The following is a 20,152-nucleotide window of genomic DNA, read 5'->3' as shown; positions in this document are numbered from 1 at the left end:
TATAGTTACGAACTTTATTGAAAGCATCAAGCTCTTAAGTACAGATATATTTAGCACATCTTGACCAACCAAGGAAATAGCAAGAGAATTGGAGCAGCAAAGTTTCCCCTTCCCAACTTCCTGTGAAAATCCTTTCTACAGAGTTTCCTTTCCCACCAACACAGGCCGGACAGAACCAGCCTGAAAAGGTCCCTCCCCGCCTCAGAACAGGGTCAGAAAAAAATAAAAAAATTAAATAAATAGATTATATAGTTGGTCCGCAGCATCAGTGTCTCCCCTCCACTCGAGAACGGTGTAAATAAAGAGCAGAAACGCGTTTGAAACCACCACCCCTTCACCGGAAAAACACTAGGTGTGATATGCTATCATACTCATGTTATTTCTCCACGTCTGACACCTATATTGTCCGTTAAATCAAATTTAATTGCTTTGTTTTCCGCCTCGGAACTACCACTGTAAACATCCAGCTGCCCTTTGACCTCTCCGATGGCAGAGCCACATTTAAGACCCACTGGTTGCTGTAGAGAGGTTTTCAGATTCTCTCAGAGGAAGGACCTTCACATCAAGATTTCAGGAAGCGATCTGCTTCATAACAAACACGACCTTCTCCGAGTCCTCTCAACTACACCAGCTGCGTGTAACAGCTACTCCGTCAAAATAAAACTCCCTGCTCATCACACTCAGGAGCTATCAGCAAAGTTTGTTAAATCGTACGAACAGAAATTAAACACGTTACTAAGGGCTAAAGCAGAGACACTGCACGGTTAATATCCTGCAGGTCACCATGTGAAAAATAATTTTTTTCTCAATGCACAAAGAGAGCATGATCTGGAGAGGAGTACAAATCTACTGCAAAAAAAGAAAAGAAAAGTGTGCTTGGCTCTGTGCAGCGTGGGGTGTGGAATGATCCGGGTCAGCCCTGACGTGCTCAGATCAGTGCAAGCCTATTGTGTGCTCACCGGCTTCTGTAGAGGAAAGAGAGAGAACTCATTTTGTTTAGAAAAAGAAAAATGCTTTGCTGTGCGATCGGCACACTATTGCAAAGTGTCTGTCCAAACGTTTCGATTCAAAGGTGTGCACTGCACAGGCTCTGTGCTGGACAGCCCCAGGGTCCTTCACAATGACACCAACGACGGACGGAAGGCAAAGAACACCATTCTCTTTCTCCAACACTTCTGCATTTGTTACATTATTCAGAAAAATCAACTATTTTTATTAGAACATATTGTCACCTTTTAACTATGTTTTTTTTTTGTTTTGTTTTTTTACTTGTAATACATTCATGTTAAATGCCATTTGATTTTGAGGAAAGGAAGACAACAGCTGACTTTCACCATAATGGTTATATATTGCAGAGTATATGTTCTTGACACTTAAGGCAACAGTTGAGTAACATTCACTTTTCTGTATATTTTTAATAAAGCTGACCACCTGTAAAGCTGATGAAGGGAGTTCAGTTTAATCCTAACCACCTAACCTTGCGTATTATTGAAACAAGCACTGTTTTCCAAAACAGTCCCTAAAAGAAGAGCAGGCTGTCGACATCGAAGACGGCAGTTAAGTTACTCAACTTCTGAAACACTCACTTCTCTAATACACAGAATAAAGACAGCTGCCTGCAGGGTTAAAGAAAATAAGATGATGGAGGAATATTTAACGTTTGTTTTCAGGACTTCTTCACTGTCAGAGTAGTTCGCTAGCTACACACAGTTGAGCTGAAGACTATGGAAGCCCGTTTCTGCCACTAAATAAAAAATAAAACAAGGCAACAAACTTATGTCAATTCTGACTTTATAACTCACAATTCTGAGAAAAAAAAATGTAAGGATTGTGACTTTATTTCTCAGAATTGTGAGTTAATATATATAAACGTGTAATTGCGAGAAAAAAATTAGAATTGCGACAATTTTATAACTCGCGATTCTGAGGAGTCATAATTTTGAGAAAAAAAAGCTTGCAATAACCTCATTTTATTTTTTATTCAGTGGCGAAAACGGTCTTCCATACACATACTGAGCGAAAAACTCACGATTTAAATAACCAACGCCACATGTATTAAATTAAATGCAAATCAAACCCTGCCCAAAAACACCTCTACGCACACCAATGAACTCAAACAAAACACTGGTGTGTGTATGATAAAACGAGACGGATCGGAGCACGTCAGGGTCCCTGTCTAGTGAGGTCGGAAACCCTGTCTGTGGGGGATGCGAGGGGACACCTGCAGGAAGGGAAGGGAACGCTGCATGTCCTGGGATGGAGTGACATGCCTCATACACACCACCACCACGTTCAAGAACTCTACATGCACTTCAAGATCACAGCAAGAATGGGCTAGAATATCTACAGAGACACGGGAAGAGCTTTCATGCACGATATCTACGTCATAGGTACAAGAATGCATAAATGTTAAACTCAGGGAAGATCTACAGCCAGAAGAATCCACGCACAAACACCGCCGGCCGCAGAGTTGTTCATCGCGGCAGCGGGATTTCTTTTTACGCTTCTTCATTTCGGAGGTTCAGCTCCGCTTCTGCTGCTGATTCTTGGTGTAACTGGTGAAGACGAAGTTGTAGTCGTTGAAGTGTGCCAACTGGCGGTCCAGGAGGCGGTACCCCCTCCAGCTTCTGAGCCGAAGAGAAAACGCTGCGACATTTGGAGCTCTGTTGGGAACCAGATACATGAGAAGAATGGGTTTGACGGTCACACTTTATTTTAAAGTCCAATTCTCGCTATTAACAAACCATTCACTATGACTTCTGCCACAGTAAACTCTTAACATGTCAGTGGTCTACAGCTCAGTGTATTAAAAGCAGGTGATGGAGATTTACTACTAATCACAGAACCGGCTTTACTGACCAGATGCACATGATCGTTGCATTCGATTATTTGCACAGCCCTAATTTGAAGCTTGTGACATTTATAGCAAGTGCATGTAGTTAATATTACTCAGTACTTAAATGCATAATTACACTGCAACAAGGACACCTTAACACATATACACATATATATATACACACACACACATATATATATATATATATATATATATATATATATATATACACACACACATACACACACACACATATATATTTTCTTTCAGAACAATTAGAAGAAAGTTGTGGAAGTACCTGTTCGAAAAATAATTATTTGTTGATTAGTTGTGTAATAATGTACCTGATTGACAAAAAGTGTTGTCACAAATTTCCCTGGTTTGAAGACATCCACGACTTTGCGGATAAGCTCGTCATAAGACGTCTGGGAGAGGTTGGTTTCAAAGCTGACATAGGAGAACTCTGGTTCGGGGGTGATGTGAATCGTCCAGTAAGTTCCCTAGAAAGACAACAATCTCAATCACACTGCAGAACAGAGCGACTTTCTCACAAATACACACGCAGCCTTGAATGACTCCTTACATCTGTTTTCATTCCATTCATGGAGTATCCACAAGGGTTGAACATTGTGGCATCAATCACTGAACCTGGAATCAGGTCACGAATTCCACTCATCTGTGAAGACACCACAGATAACCTTAAAGACACCTCTCGAAATAAACCAATCAATCCAAATACTGCGCTGGATTTTGCACAAATGACAGAAGCCTAGCGGACGAATCGTACACGAGTGACATCCTTAGCAGAAACACCGTCTTTCATGTAGAACTGGTCCATCACCGCTGGGTCGAGGTCACTCATCAGAACTTCTAGGGTCTGGTCCGCCTGCTTGTTCTCGCAGAAGTCCGGCAGCTCCAGCGTGAACAGATACCTTCAGGACCGAACGGAGAACAACACCACAGACACAGACATCAGATGAGGAGTGTTATTTTACATGGAACTATGGCATAGAAACCCCCCAAACAAACCGACTCAAATCAGGCCTTATTTCAAAGAGAAAGAGTTTAAGATTTTCTGGTGATGGTTTATCTAAAGTCTAGATGTAGTAAAACAGCTCACCAGCAGTCCGAGTTCAGACGTCCCATACAGTAGGCTGCTCCATCTGCGCATGAAAACAAACAAGCAGAACACCTTTTAATCAGACAATACTAATTCCATTCATAATGTTCACATCATCTGTTGCATCTGAAAGCGTACTTGGAAAAATCTGGCTGAGGAAATCGACTTCCTCCTGGAAGTTGCGGTGAGGGAACTCTTGATGGGTGGGCTTCATAAAATTTTTACGAGAATAGAAGAAATTCTAAAAGAAAATGAGATGAGGTCAAGTCACATTTTCATAAAGACACTATGATTAATCTGACATCACGTGTAATCTAGGGGTGCAACGGATCATAGATGACCCCACGGTTCGGCACACATGTGATTCCACGATTAAATTTAACAATCATAGAGTGAAAGTTTATAGTATGCATGTGTTTTTTCTTGCCAGTTTATTCATTCAAACCATTTTAAACAAAAGGGAACACGCGCTCTGTTTTCTACCACTGCGGCACACAATTCCTCTTTCACGCTCACATACACACGACGTTATATTAAAATAACCGTTTTGGCAAACAAACAGTCGGTTATGTCTGAAGTGAACCGAAACGGCTGAGAAAGCAAGCAGATGCGTGTCAGTACATTAGGTCTTAAAGTGACGGCAGCATATAAACACCTGCTTCTGTCCGCTAGATTTAACTTCTGCAGTGAAGGGCTCTAGTGTGTTATTTTACAATTATTACATTTCTGCACTTGAATACTAGTGTTACTGACTGTTACCTTTGTTGTATTATTCATCTATGCATGTAATTTGTGTTTGTTCTTGTTTTATTACTGACATCTTTGGTTCAGCTAGTAGTTATTATTAAAAGGATCCGATCCGTGACTCAAAATCGATAATAAGGTGTGAACCGTGAGTTTTGTGATCCGTTGCACCACTAATGTAAACTGACTCATCTGAAGTGCACTGAACGTGTGAAACTCACGTGAACTCATAAACCTGAGCTTTTCATGTTGTTATATCTTGCTTTACTGCAGTCGGATATGATGAAGTGCCATAAATTCTTCCCTAAACATGCACCTGAGAGAGTGTGTGTGTGTGTGTCGTACCTCGATGGCATCAAAGCCGCAGTACTCACGAGCCAGCTCCAGCAGTGGCACCAGTGCCTGCAGTAAGAGGGTGGTTCCGCATGTCTTCAAAATGAAACGTCTCTTGGAGACAAACATGCTACTCTCACTAGCAGAGAGAGAGAGAGAGAGAGAGAGGGAGAGAGAGTGAGGGAGAGAGAGAGAGAGGGAGAGAGAGAGGGAGAGAGAGAGGGAGAGAGAGAGGGAGAGAGAGAGAGAGGGAGAGAGAGAGTGAGGGAGAGAGAGAGTGAGGGAGAGAGAGAGAGAGGGAGAGACACCAAGGAGTGGTTAATCCTTTAATTTATGGCTCATTTACAACAAAGTGGAGTATTCACAATATTTACTTTAATATTCTTGCTAATATAAAATGAATCAACATTGTGAATATCAATGTCTTTAAAGCCATTTCAGCAGAACTGTAACGTAAAAACCCATCCAGCTTTTTTCTCTCCAGACAGCTATGAATAGCTTGACCCTTTGTCTCTCAGACCAAATAAATGGCTTAGCGTCATCCTCAGCAGGACGCATTTACAAATCTCTGAATCATTTACCCCCATGACTGTGAGAGTCACACAGATGCCTTTCATATTCGTCTTATCAGCTTGTGAGTATCTCGAAGCTGAACCGCTGCTGTGTGCATTAATAATAAATCAAAATCATGATAAACATTCAGCCCACGGCTTCGCTAACTAGCATGTGCCAGTTAAACGTTTCAGTAACACTTTATTTTAAGATGTCCTTGTTACACGTTACATACACGTACTATTATAATAACAATAAATTATGCATACATGCAAGTAACTCTAAGCCAAACACCCTAACCATATAGTAAGTAGATGTAGTTAATAAATATAACTTAGTATAATTAGACTAACAAGGACACCTCAGAATAAAGAGCAAAACACGTTCCATTTGAGCTATTTAGTTTTTAAAAGCAACATGAAAGGACATTTGCAACTTATCTAACTTCTTTAAGCCTCATTTCCGAATTGCACAACATTCTCAATTTATCTTTAAATCAGTTTGTGCTGTAACATCGCTACGAATACCCCAGGCACTTTTCTGATTCCGTTTCTCAGTGGTGTGAATGAAATCTTAATTTGCTGTAGACTGAGCGGTTTGGAGGCTGAAGGATCACAGTGTCGTCACAATCCTGTCCTCTGATGAAGCAATAACTCACCTGAGTATATAAGCTTCCTGCTTGTCAGTCTTTGTCACACTTATAATCAAGCAATGCACATTCTCCAGAAGTTTGTCCCACTCAAATCTGAAAAGGCACAGAGAGAGAGAGAAACATTAAGTCCTCAGTTATTATTAGGAAACATGATTCTAGGATTTTCTGCATGAAGCGGAGTATTACTTATTTGAAAAACAACACTTTCCATAAGGCTGGAACAATGGCAAACAAACGGCAAAATTAGACAATCAAATTTTCTGGAAAGAACCAGTAAAAACTAATTATAGAGCACAAACGAAGACAGATCGTCTCGGAGGACACACAGCTGCTGGCTCTGTTGAACTCTCAAATTTCACACATTTGGCACAGGCTCAGGAGGCCTGCTTGAATCAAAATCTTGAAAAAAAAAAAAAGGGTTTATTTTGCAACAATGTAATGGATTTTCACAAATCTGCCTATTACACCAATTATTTAATTATATAATTTACACATTATACAGACATTTGACCACAGAAAGCTGTGATGGCCACAGTAAAGTACACTGCCCCCCCCCCCCCCCCCCCCCCCCCCCCCCCCCCCCCCCCCCCACGAGAACGAGACGGCTTGTAAAAAGAAAACATTTAGATGTTTTGTTTTGCTTAATTTTAACAAAGTGATAAAGACTTGAGTAAAAGCCTGCCGTACTTTATTATTAATATAATAAAAATTTGTAATGACAAAAAATCATTCCAAAAAATCATTTTCACAAATAGGCCTACCGTATTTTTCAGACTATAAGTCGCACCTAAATATAAGTCGCATCAGTCCAAAAATACGTCATGACGAGGAAAAAAGCATAAGTCGCACTGCACTATAAGTCACATTTATTTAGAACCAAGAAAAAACATTACCGTCTACAGCCATGAGAGGGCGCTCTATGTCTTCAGTGTAGACTACAGGAGAACTGAGCAGCATAGAGCGCCCTCTCGCGGCTGGAGATGGTAATGTGAACTCGTGGTTAATTTCTCTCGGTTCATGTCAAATTCATTTTGATAAGTCGCACCTGACTAGAAGTCGCAGGACCAGCCAAACTATGAAAAAAAGTGTGACTTATAGTCCGGAAAATACAGTACATGCCGTAAAATAAATATGAACATTTGTATATAAAATACGAAAAAACATGGTTATTTGTTACTAGTTAAACCATGGTAAAAACTATGTTTTGCTACACTAACCATAGTTTAACCATGGTATTTGTAGTAAAACTTCGGTTCTAGGCTATAATTGGTAAAAACGCCAAAAAAAAAGAAAAAAAAAAAAAAAGAAAGAAGAAATAAAACCTGGCTAGCCTACTATACATTTACTATAGTAATACCATGACTAATTCTCGTAAGGAATGTATAATACAAAATAAATGTCTTCGATTATGACATCACAAAATATCAGGAAGTGAGATGTATTTGATTGTGACGTGAAGGAGGATTACTGTAAACCGTGCAGGGGACAGGACTAATGACAGTGGTGTAGTCTATCTGTGCTACCCGCTCAGTTCGTCTGTTTATTAGTCACATACAGCTTCAGATCAGTTTATTTTACTTATTAGTGGTACACCACACATCAACTTTTCAGAAATAAGAAAAAATATAAATCGAAATCTTAACAAAAAGTAAAGATTAAGCGCCTAGCAAGGTCTCCGCGCGTTAATTTGAATGGTTTGTTTTCTCCCATGGCATAAACGGATATGACGTTTTGTGGGCGTTCCCATTAATGCCGAACAATCCACTTGTCACATGCCTGACCAAGTCAAATCATTTCCGGATTACACCAAAGAAAGTACCACGAGTCTCTAGTAATACACGCTTCAGGTTTCCTCTCAATAACCAAACATCATTTACAGGATGTAACGATTGAGAGCGAGCTGGTTGAAAATCGATTCAAATCAGTTGAGATGCAAAAATGTGTGTCTGAGGGGAACTTACTGTCTTTAGAAAAGTTTAGATGGATCTAAATCTAAAAAAAGTTTAGATTTTTTTTCTTTTCAGCTTGCCTTTGTATTATGCATATTAAAGTTCATAAGTGCAGAGCTGCTTTGTCTACAGCAGTAACCAAGGAAACGCTTAAAGCTCCACCTGCTGCTGAGTACACATGTGCTTTGTTTACAGCAGTAACCAAGGAAACGCTTAAAGCTCCACCTGCTGCTGAGTACACATGTGCTTTGTTTACAGCAGTAACCAAGGAAACGCTTTAAGCTCCACCTGCTGGCAGAGAGTGAATCTGCGTCTCGTTCAGTTTCGGTTTCATGCTGATATTTTTTATGTATAGTTTCACAAAACTGAAGTCAAACCATTTTTTTTTTTTTTTTGCTTTAAATTAAAAGGCTTAAAATCTGCTCGTGTTGCATGTATGCAGCATTTATGTTCAGATCATGATTAAAATGCAGTGGTTGTCTGTGTGTATTCGTTATTATTTACATTATATTTTTCTTTAGTTGTTTAGGAGATGCTTTTATCCGATGCTTAAAAATGCAGACAAAAAAAGAATTATAATATGCCATAATAATAGGTGATATATTAGAATATTATTTTGGTGTTATATTTCAAATTCACAAAGAAATGTGCAGCATTTTGTCCAAGCAATAATAAAAGAACACATATGATTTATCTTTTGTTTTAAATCTCATTTTGCTAAAATATATATTTTTTGGCCAGACCAAGGCATATTTGAGCACAGTAAAGTGTTTCCTCGTGCTGTAGGAAGACGAGGGGCAGTTAAACTGGACTTATCAGAGAACTAGCTGTGCTCAGACTCTAATGATCCTCTTTCTAGTATCTCTGAGTGTGCTAATGCTTTCCCAGAAGTAAACTAATAGCCCTCATCATTCAATCTGCCAGCCGAACCCTGAGAAACCACAGAGATCAGCTTTCAGTTCTGAGAAACCTTACTGCAGGACACTATAGACACAGCAGAGATGTCCTCACTCATTCATATTTTACACCTCTAGCTTCTGTATGAGCTGCAAGACTGACCGTAACATTACAGAGTACTGGACCTTATGAAAATATTTACTATAGATCAATGGTATAAAATTCAACTTTATGAAAGCATGCAGTGCAAATTACTTACAAATTGTAGTCCATTACGGAGTCCAAATTACATGACAAAAATTGTAGTTAGTAACGTAATCCATTACATTACACATTTTAGGTAATGTAATCAGACTACTTTTAGATTACTTTTGACCCATCTCGTTTATCAAATTGATTTAAATAGGATAACCACACTGATCGAACAATATGAAAAGTAAGAAAATATATTCCATTTCTTCCAACACGAAGTGCGTTAAAAATTACATTACATCTAGGTTTACCAAATTGTAATGATTCAAATAAAAATGAATGTGTTCGTCAGTAGTTGATGCAATGTTGAAACACTTCGTAAACCTGAAAAGATTTCTGTAAATCAGAGCTCAGATGCTGTGTATCACCTGATTAATGACTGATCTCTGCGTTAATCTCCACAAAACTCAAAGACTTTCCGAGTGTATAGAAGCGGAAGGCTATTTCAGGAAGTAAAATAATAAAAGACGAAAAAGAGGAATTGGTGATAATCCGTAAATTATGAATACATTATGGCTACTGAGGTAATGTGTAATCCATAAAAAGTAACTGTAGTCTGATTACAAGTATTTCAAAATGTAAGTTTATCTAATTACAAGTACTTAATGTTTCTGTACTTCTCAGATAACATAATCCAGTAACTGCCCAGCTCTGGAAACATGATCATGAATTGTTTTGGATATTGCAATACTATGACATTATTTACAGTGTTTTCTATTTGCAGAATCATTTAAGTTTTTTTTGTTGCTGGCAGGCATCATAGTAGTAATACAGGACTCTTTTTTATTTTATAGTAATAGACCAATATTTTGAGATGATCAGTATTCGACATTTCTGCCAATATTTCGAGAATGTTAGTATCAGACAATAAACATGTTCATTACTGGACAATCTGTTAACCTAATATCTAGCTTTGCTCAATCATAATGCACATGTGTTAACTTCCACCTTAAGTTTATGTCATATTTGTATTATATATAGCCTAGACATCAAAACAAATGAATTCTTATGTCCACCCATTATTGCACATTAATGTTATGTCTTCTGTCCGCGGTCACTGATCTATATTCTCTGTAGTCCGCAGGAGACGCACGTGCACCGCAGCAGCTGTCTGCGCATACGTAACAACTTATGAGTGTATAGAACTCCCGACCAATCACAACACGTGGGCGGAGCTTACGACATGTGACGCGACGCGTGACTTTCACATGGAGGCTGCGGCGCAGGATCAACCGCCATGATCTTTCCCAAAAATAGTGCTCTTGCAATGCAATCAAACGCATGTGCTGAAGCACAGCTGCAATCGCAAATCTTAAAAGATTATTTAAATACCTAACGTTATAACGTTACGAAAAAAATAATACTAGTAACGCTACGTCAACAAAACAGGAATCAAAACATCCCGTTTTTGCATTCATATGTACAGAAGCACTGAGAGAGGACTGTGGTGTTTGAGGAGGCGTGTTCCTCATGGCGCCATCAGCTAGCTGTAAGATAGCCCCTGGCTAATCAATCGATCAGCTTTCACTCACACTCCAGCTCATCAATAACGGATTCAGAGCTGATCCAGATACAGCCAAACGAGCTCCAGTGACAGATGGACATTCAGAGCGATGTGAAGAGACACAGACAAGGCCAGACTGAGATCAAAACCTGTAACGTCATCTAAACGTTGAATAGATCTGTTGATAATGACGACTCTGAATAGTTTAAGTATGTCTAAAGAAGGGGGAGGAAAGCAAGCTCTTGTAGCTCGAGGTTCAGCTCCAGTCCTGACAGCTCGAATGAATGAATGAAAGTAAAGGAGGATGGTGTCAAAAATGGATCCCGCCTCGGGTGACACAGCCACATGTCACTCATCTTCAGAGCGATCACTGTGACATTACTGATAGTTTATACACATTTTATGACGGAGTAAAGCGTTAGGGCGAATGACTAAATCTCTCTCGGACTCATTCACTCACCGGGGGATAGTGCGCAAATCTCCGGTTCCTTTGGTTTGGTCTTCTCGGGAGAACCACACTTCCAGGAGCTTCTCGGTCCCCTCGAAGAAGTGTGCACTGCTCTCTTCCATCGCGAGACAAACAGACTCCAAAAACAGAAATTAAACCGTCGGATGGAATCCCAGTGAATCAGTCCTTTGTTGGTTGTTATAATTTATTAGGTTAGTTGCGGTCCTTGAGCAGTCCAGATGTAGTTGCCTTGTTTTGTTTTACCGTCTTCCCTTTTACAGAGAATACCGTGGGCGAGTGCTAGCTAATATCGCCGGCCATACTGTGTAAGCGCGGAATGGCAGCTTGCGCGGAGGTTTTATTACCTACCCACTGACGTCATCAGCATAGCGGCCAATCACGGCTAAGAGGCCGCCCTCCTGTCAGCAACGATTGGATATTACTGTTGTCAATCAAATTGGCGGTTGCAAGGTGTTAGTTCAGACTGTAGTAGCACAGCTTGAGCTTGTTGTCTATATGCCCTTGAGGCGAATAAACGCTGCGCCAGTACATACACAACTGGTACTTGGTTCCCGTTTATTCACTAGTCTTTAAAAAAAAAAAAAAAAAAAAAAAGGTTTGCTTGTGCTTTTTACACCATCGCGTGACGGTACTTTTTTAGGACGCAAATTATTATCGTGCTTATGTTACAATGACAGCTAATGCAAAGTTTGAATATTCCAAAGACCTCGAAAATTTGAAAGGGAATGGAACGACGTCCGACATCGCGATCTGCGCGTTGTAGTTTACAGATGACCTTCCGTCGTTACCTCAAACCGGCGGATTGATCCGAATACACCACAGTTCCCAGAAGGCAATCGGCCACAATAACACACGTCATCGAGCACGTGATCATTAAGCGGAGCCGACCAAAATCCCAAACAAGGAAATGGTGGGGTAATAAAACGATCGGATCATTTAATTAATGCATGTTATAATTTATATTTTATTTTATTGTAAATTAAGAATTATTTATGGGTTAAAATGGACCACGACTTCAAAACGAAGCTCGCCGCCGAGAGGGAGAGAGTGGAAGATCTGTTTGAATTTGAAGGTTGTAAAGTGGGTCGCGGCACATACGGGCATGTTTATAAAGCGAAGCGAAAAGACGGGTAAGCGATTGATGGACGCGTTTCTCTCACTCTGTTGTGTGTGTGTGTGCAGGGTGTTCATATGTATTGAGGGAACTGTGCTGTAATCTCTGCCCTGTACGATTGTTTTTGTTTTCATGGGCGCACCCCCAAACCAGCGTGATGTGTATTTCACTGCTATGTGCAGGAGTTCACGTGTTTACCTGTTCACGTGCTCATACTTTCACATGGCCACAGGTGTTTACATGCTTCGATGTTCAGCGGTTGTGCAGAAGTTGTCATTTCCCTGCAAGCGTGGCAGCAGATGTTCAGAAATGCATGTTTACATGAGCAGAAGTTTCTGTTGGAGTTCACACTGCATGCACACTGTCATAGGAGATCGTGTGCTTATGTGCTCAGCCCCTGAGTCCATGCAGAACCAATAACCAGTGAGAAATGCTGTCACACTGTGTCATTTGCAGAAAATACTCCAGTGACAGCGAGAGGTGATCACAGGTGTCTGGGGCATGCACTGTGGTAAAACATAGACTTCAAACAATTACAACAGTGTTATAATAGAAGTGATCTGGATCAATCATATTACGGCAATCGCATCAAAACATAACATGAAAAGATTTTGGTTCCCATAAGTAAAGAGAAAAGTGTGCTGGATGTCATTGTGGACCATCAGCTGATCATTCACTCTCATTATTCAAAATATCTTCTACGTTGAGCAGGAGAAAGAAACTCGTACAGGTTTGTGACAACTCGAGGGTTTGCAAATGACGAAAGCAGCAGTAATTCAGATGCACTTACTTCTCCGTCAGCTCTGAACGTGATCACACGTCTGCTGGTGCTTGTGTAGGACGCTGGTTCACAGCAAGACGCTTGAGTTGTCTCTCCTTGACTGCTAGCTCTTCTCCTGAGGAGATTGGCATCTGATGTGTTATCAGTGTTTCTGTGTCTCTGTTCCTCTCTCTGGTCACGGTCCACTCCAGCTGCTGTTCGAGGAAGTTTCAATCGAAAAGCTGCTTGCTCCATCTGTCCAACCACTTTTCAAACCGCTCGTCCTCTCTCGGGCCGAAACACCCTGGACACACACACACACACACACACATCCCATAGGTGTAATGGTTTTTATACTGTACAAACTGTATATTCTATGGCCCTTCACCAACCCTACACCTAACCCTAACCCTCACAGGAAACTTTGTGCATTTTTACTTTCTCAAAAAAACTCATGCTGTATGATTTATAAGTGTTTTGAAAAATGGGGACATGGGTTATGTCCTCAAAGTCACCCTCTCTGAAACATTGGATTTCTGTTTGACACCATCACTTCATGAATATATTCAATATTTTCGGGCAAGTGTTTGCATTAATTTCATCTGCTCTGTTATATATTGAGTATATAATTATAAAACATAGATATTGTATTGGAAATTAATGCATAAAGAAACATTTTGTGGATCTGAAAGGTTAGTGGGACGCAGTAGTAGTTAATGTAATAAACCACACCTGTGTGAACTTGACAAGGGCTTTACATCTCATTTATGATTGTTTGGTCGGTTGGTTAAAAATCATTGCAAAGTAGCCCAAAAAAGTGAAGTTACTTTTAAGAAATGGATATTTAAATAATTAATTATATTCGCAGACAAGTAATCATGTCAATTAGATGAGAAATATGAAAAAACAAAAAACAAAAGACAGAAATTGTCTCACAGAGTTTGTTGGTAAAATCATGAACTTGGAGAAAAGTTATTATTTAATTTGTTAATATCAACATCAATGCACATTATTTAATTATTTTATTATTAGCAAAATGTATAAAAAAATGCATTTGTTCACTTTTTAATGGTCACTACTTTTATTACTTTATGATTTATTAATAAAATATTGTTATTCATGTCTCAAATTTACATTTACGTGTACACTGCTTCAGTGATGTTGTGTTTGTGTCTCTACAGGAAGGATGAGAAGGAGTATGCTCTCAAACAGATCGAAGGCACTGGTATTTCCATGTCTGCCTGCAGGGAAATTGCTGTGAGTTACTTAAAAGCTATTTTGTTCAAACTATTTTGCATACCATTTTTTTTTTCAGTCCTCAGTTTTTTTTTTAAACAAAAAGTGTGTTTACAGTAATTAATTAACAGAGGAATCCAGCAAGAATCCAGCTCTATGAACTTTTAACTGCAATAAATGCATGCCACTTTAACACTGTTTGGAAAATATAACCATAATTCTTCAATATTGGGCTACTGTATGTGTGTGTTAGTTTGAGAGAATAATTTACCGACCGCTCTGTGTGTAACCAACACCAGCTAAAAACACTGAAGCCTTTCACTTCTGCTTGGTACTTGTGAAAACCAACAACCTGGAGCCTTTCATATGTGTATTTGTCGAGGGCATTTGATTAATCTCAGGATCTTTTGACTTCCCCCACTTCACAAATCCAGATTTGACCCCTGGTTGAGAGGCGGTATTCTTTATAAAGCTGATTTGCAGTGTGTGTGGTGAAAAGCAATGTAGAGATGAACTAAAGGTCAATTAAATTGGCTTTTGCAGATATTCGTTTAGTTTCCCTTTAAACTATTAATGCACATACAGTCGTGTGTCAATTATTGGAACCCTTGGTAAAAATGAACAAATAAGCCTATATCTGTATCTGTATGATTTTGCCTGATTTTAAAGATATTTCTTAGGTCACAAATTAGCCATACTCTTCCACAATCACATGACAAATGTGTCCTTATTATCACATGACTACCACAAGGTTAAAACTCTGTTGTCATGTTGTGTTTGTAAGTCTGTAAGACTGGATTCATGATAAATTGTCATTAATTTGTGCTTTGTGTAATCCCAACTGCACTTAATTATTGCCCAGCTCATGTACTATTTGTAAAACATAAGTCATTTCTTTCTGTACATTATCTCTTGTGCCTATGTTTTAGTGGCAGAATGACAGAAATGCCTGATTCCTGATAGCGAGGTGTGTCTGGTGCGTCAGTGGTGTTTGAATGCGGTCAGTGACTCAGACGTTCTGTTGGTTTGTAAGCATTGACAGTAAAATCCTGAGTTTCGTTCACAGTGAAGTACATTGGCTATCTGGGACCATATGAGTAAAGCTGTGTCAGAATTCTGAGAATGGGTTTCTTTTTTCTTTTTAACAGACAAAGTAAGAAGTTTAATAACCTCTTCTACTCAACAAGTCAATTGTAAACATTGTATTTTCAATGGTAAAAAAAAAAAAAAAAATGCAGAAATGAAAGTAATACTGACTTTTTTTTCTTCCTGCAATATGCTTATTAAATCTTGCAAATTTTGTATTTTTTTTTTTTTTATTAGGGATGAATATGTCAAATTTCATAGGCCAGACATCACTTTTGGCCACTATTATATGACCGTTTATTGACTTTCCGACTGATTGCCAAACCATGCTGCAAAAACCACTTTTGTGAGGATTGTGGGCTTTCCTGGAGTTGATCCAACTGTAAACGAGGACACATGCCTGTAGAAAACAATGCATCACTAATCATTTGTGATAGTTTTGCACAATGCAAAGCATAAAAAAATACAATTAAATATTAAAATATTTCAGTGTCTCAACCTGTTAACTGTCACCCGTCCACCCTGTGGGACGCCTACCTTTACTTCACTATATTACAATTAAATCTAATCTAATCTTGACAAACTATATATCGTTGGAAAGGTCTAAGACTCCCAAATATATATTTTTCCAATACTTTTTGTTAAAAATGATGTAGGAAAAGTAATCGATTGATATATGACAAGAGTGCACCCTCAGAAATCTACATTATAACTGGAGGTTTGACCTTTGTTTAAAAAAAAAGACTTCTTTGTTGCCTTTTTCTCTACCACATTTTAGAAATTATCAGAAATTATATATCGACTGAAATCTTAACATCTCAAAATTCATCCTTTAAAACTCATTTTAAAATCAGTTTTCAGTCATGAATTATAAAAATGTAAGTTTGGATCGTGCACTACAAAGTCAATGTTCAAAAATATGAGTGACAGTTAAGGGGTTAATTAAATGATTTTATTTTAGTTAGATTAAATGATTGGTGTTGTGCTGCTGTGACTTTACATGAATTCACGACACTTGAGTCAACACTTAAGAATCAGTCTCACACTTTACTGAAAGTTGTGTGTAGCTTCTTTATAAAAGTGTCCTACTCTTAGAAAAATCCTACTTTTTACTAAGAATTTTTTGACGCTCAAGTAAAAGCATAAGACTGTTCTCAAGAGCATTTCTGAGAGGTTTTTAACATACGGGCCCTGATCTTCAACAGAAATGCAGACATTAGCTTGGGCTTGGTTGAGATAAAGGTAGTCTAAGACTTTTCAGTGATAAACATGAGCTTTTAAATTGCCATTCAAGGTGTTAAAAAGGCAAGTTAAGAGCTGTCTATGGTAATGAAAGGATTAGATGTATGATGTGATAACAGAACCAGCTAGTCTGGTGAAACTGAAAAAAAATGCTGAGGTCTGAGTACAGAGACCTGTGGAGCTCAACATAGTCATTAAAAGGTGCAAATTTTCCTTGTTCCTTTTCCTTTCCTTTAATGATTCTGTCATTAATTATTCACCCTCATGTTGTGCCAAACCCTTAATTTCATCCTTATTTCATCTTCGGAAAGCAAATGAAGATATTTTTTATAAAATTCAAAAGCTTTCTGAACCTCCATCGACAGCAGCACAATTGACATGTTCATGATCCAGAAAGATGGTAAGGACGTCGCTAAAATAGTCCACGTGACATCAGTGGTTCAACCTTAATTTTACCCAAAGTCCATTTTCTATCAGAATCATCATTGGCCAGTTGAAGGAAAAACAGAGCACATAAATCTTTTCAAACATTGCCGTGTGCACATAGCGCAGTTGATGTGATGAGGCTCTCCACAGCGCAAACACAAATAAACATGGAGCATTTGCCAGATCTGCAAATGTATGAAAAAAATGTATGAAAAAAATGAATCTGAGTTTCAACTGAGGGAGTCTTAGCCTGTGACTGCTGTTATTAATGTATCAGTAACACTTCAGTGTGGTTGCACATTAACATTACACAGTGGTTACTATGAACTAGTGAACAACAGCATTTTTAAATCTGGGTTCATGCAAATGTCTGCATATTTTTGTTTTGTTTAAAAAAAAAATAGTAATAAGAGTATTAGTATGAACTAAAATTAAATAAATATAAATGTATTAATGTACATGTTAATTATTAGTATCTTTTGAAAGTGTACTGCCCCAGTGACAGATTTGTACCTTTTATTCTGAGAGTGAACAGCCCATAGGTTACAATGGGATGATGATAACAAGGTAAAATTAGGGCACTATAGGATAGATGCGAGATCAACCACTGGATAAATTCACCTGTATGGCCTTGGGGAAAACCATTTTATATTTGGTTCACTATAAAAATAATAATTATAATTAAGTTACCAAAAAATGGCATTTCATTTGTGTGTGCAGGGGGATGTTTTGAGTGTAACCATTGGTACAGCAATGTCATAGAGAAGACGAGTGGTGTTGGCGCAGTGGATAAGACACATGCCTTTGGTGTGAGAGACCCGGCTTCGAATCCACTGTGAGACACCAATGTGTCCCTGAGCAAGACACTTAACCCCTAGTTGCTCCAGAGGTGTGCAACCTCTGACATATATAGCAATTGTAAGTCGTTTTGGATAAAAGCATCAGCTAAATTAATAATAATAGAGACAATTTGAGGCAGTTTTTTAAAGCCTTTATTTGGTAAGTTTGATAACAGTTGCTAACAAAATTCAGTTTTGAGATGTGCAAAATATACTACGTAACAAGTGTCCAGGTCGTAGCAAATATAGTAAGAGAGTGGGATGTTGATGATAATCAAATGAGAGGCTGGAAGCTGCATTAGTTAATGAACTTCTCAACCGTGTATGAACCATGTTCTTTATGTATTGAGGTAAGTAGCATGAATACATTCCCAAATATTTAACATAATCGTCATTAGGTCATCCAGGGCATCCGTTTTTTTCATATTATATAGAGGGCAAGTTTGCAAGTTTGTTTGGCAGTGAGGTAATGATTCTTATGCATTGATTATGCATTGATCAATAAGTGTTTTTTTTAATTTTATTTCTGAATTGGTACTGTAATTGCTTTTTCTGGTCAATAATCATTTGAAATATTGTTTTACAAAGCAACATGCAAAATAGACGAAAACATTGATTGATACGGACGGAGCAAAACATAATAGAGAATAAACTGAAAACCTAAATATGTAAGACCAATAAACATGAAACGAAAAAATAAACAAAAACAAACAGGATTGAGGATCCCAGTACAGTAAAACAAGCTCAAACTTTTGAAAAAGCTGCTGACTCATTGCATGGCCACTGCTGAAATTTCATGGGAACTTTAGCGTTTTTTTCCCTAAAAGTTTAAATATTGCACAATATTATGTTGCAGGAAAAATATACTGGGCTTAAGTCATAGTTGATACTGCTTTTTCTCTTTTTGTTCATGATGGCACATTACAGAAACAGAATGAAGATTATGTAACATTCCTGCTGTAAACAGGAGGAAGTAGGATAAACACTGCTATTGCTAAAAAAACAGAAGCCCTAACCAAGAGTAAAACGCTTTCATTTTTGTGTGGAATGTTGTGTGGATGTGTCACATGCAGCTTTGCACAGAGGCTGTTATGGACTAAAGGATGAGATTCTGTGCCTTATTTGTATTGGACTGAGTTAAGTGCTGTGCATTGCCTTCACCACACCAGAGAATGCATGGACAGTGCTTGATCTTTTCTCTTACGTCTGAGCTGATCTCTGTATTGGGATGATCCTCACTTTTAAATGTGAGGGATACGTCAGTGCCACTGTTTGTCTTTCTCTTGGGCATTATCAGTTTGTTCTGAAAAGACTCTTAAGGTGTGGCCATAGTTGAACAGACTGATCTTGAAACAGGTTCAGCAACCTCGTCATGAACATTCACAGCAGTTTTACAGACCAAAGACAAACACAGAAAAGATATCTCTATGGTTGATTCTCTATTCGCAGGAACTTTTGATTTCCTCAACATTTGTAAAATGAAACGTTTTTAACTGGATGTTAATCCGTTATAACATGTATCATGTGTTCTGAAATGAACATGTGCTCATTGTCTTCGAAGTTTTTGAGTTTCATGAACTATGCACAATACACAATACACAATATATTGATAAAGAAGTCCTATGAATACAAATTATTACTTTAAGAAAAATAACTTTTGATAAAATACATAACATAAAACAACTCAAACAACTTTTTTTTCCCTTTAACGGTCAACATTTCGTTTGCTTAACAGTCTGGCCCTGTAATTAAAAATCTTAAAGCTATGTCACCCGGTGACATACTGGAGAGGCTTTGCTTCTTCATAACAATCTCCCTGTGTCATCATCTAAAATGACAGACATGTTTTGAATGAAATGTGACGGGTGCTCCAGTAGGTCATTCTTCCACATTGCTTGGGTGGTTGCTATTATGGTGGTTAAGTAAAAATCCACTGCCAAGTCTTTGATATTCTGGTATCTAGATATGGCTTGGCATCTGTTTCATGATCTGTGAGGTTAAACTTATTTTTATTGTATAGAATATATACAACCTCAGATGCAATAACTATACCAAAAACTAGTTTATTCGCTTTACTACACCTCTGCATGCCAAGTTTCTCAAAGTATTGATTCAGTAGCAGCACAAAGGGCCCAGTCCTT

General features: G+C 38.4%; 2 protein-coding genes across 3 annotated transcripts in view; one reads left to right on the top strand and one right to left on the bottom strand.

Annotated features, from left to right (window-relative positions):
* Window positions 1–11,629, bottom strand: LOC127984368 (S-adenosylmethionine decarboxylase proenzyme-like). Its single transcript, XM_052587014.1, is given in 10 exon segments — window positions 1–2,617; window positions 2,619–2,663; window positions 3,181–3,336; window positions 3,420–3,512; window positions 3,624–3,768; window positions 3,957–3,999; window positions 4,095–4,197; window positions 5,046–5,172; window positions 6,244–6,330; window positions 11,300–11,629. Coding segments are annotated over 10 exon segments (1,005 nt in total). The 5' UTR covers window positions 11,410–11,629; the 3' UTR covers window positions 1–2,521.
* Window positions 11,630–12,158: 529 nt separating this feature from the next.
* The window catches only part of LOC127984365 (cyclin-dependent kinase 19-like), a 132,169-nt gene continuing 124,175 nt past the window's right edge, over window positions 12,159–20,152 (top strand). The window contains exons 1-2 of one of the 2 annotated variants that reach the window (XM_052587011.1): window positions 12,159–12,438; window positions 14,364–14,439. In XM_052587011.1, coding sequence (XP_052442971.1) covers window positions 12,311–12,438; window positions 14,364–14,439 — 204 coding nt within the window. In that variant the 5' untranslated portion in view covers window positions 12,159–12,310. The remainder of the gene's footprint in view (window positions 12,439–14,363; window positions 14,440–20,152) is intronic. The other variant, XM_052587010.1, reaches the window with a different exon arrangement.

The sequence above is a fragment of the Carassius gibelio genome, chromosome B20 (assembly GCF_023724105.1).
Source record: "Carassius gibelio isolate Cgi1373 ecotype wild population from Czech Republic chromosome B20, carGib1.2-hapl.c, whole genome shotgun sequence".
NCBI classification, from domain to species: Eukaryota; Metazoa; Chordata; class Actinopteri; order Cypriniformes; family Cyprinidae; genus Carassius; species Carassius gibelio.
The sequence above is the reverse complement of the archived record's forward strand: the minus strand, read 5'-3'. Positions and strand labels throughout refer to the sequence as shown.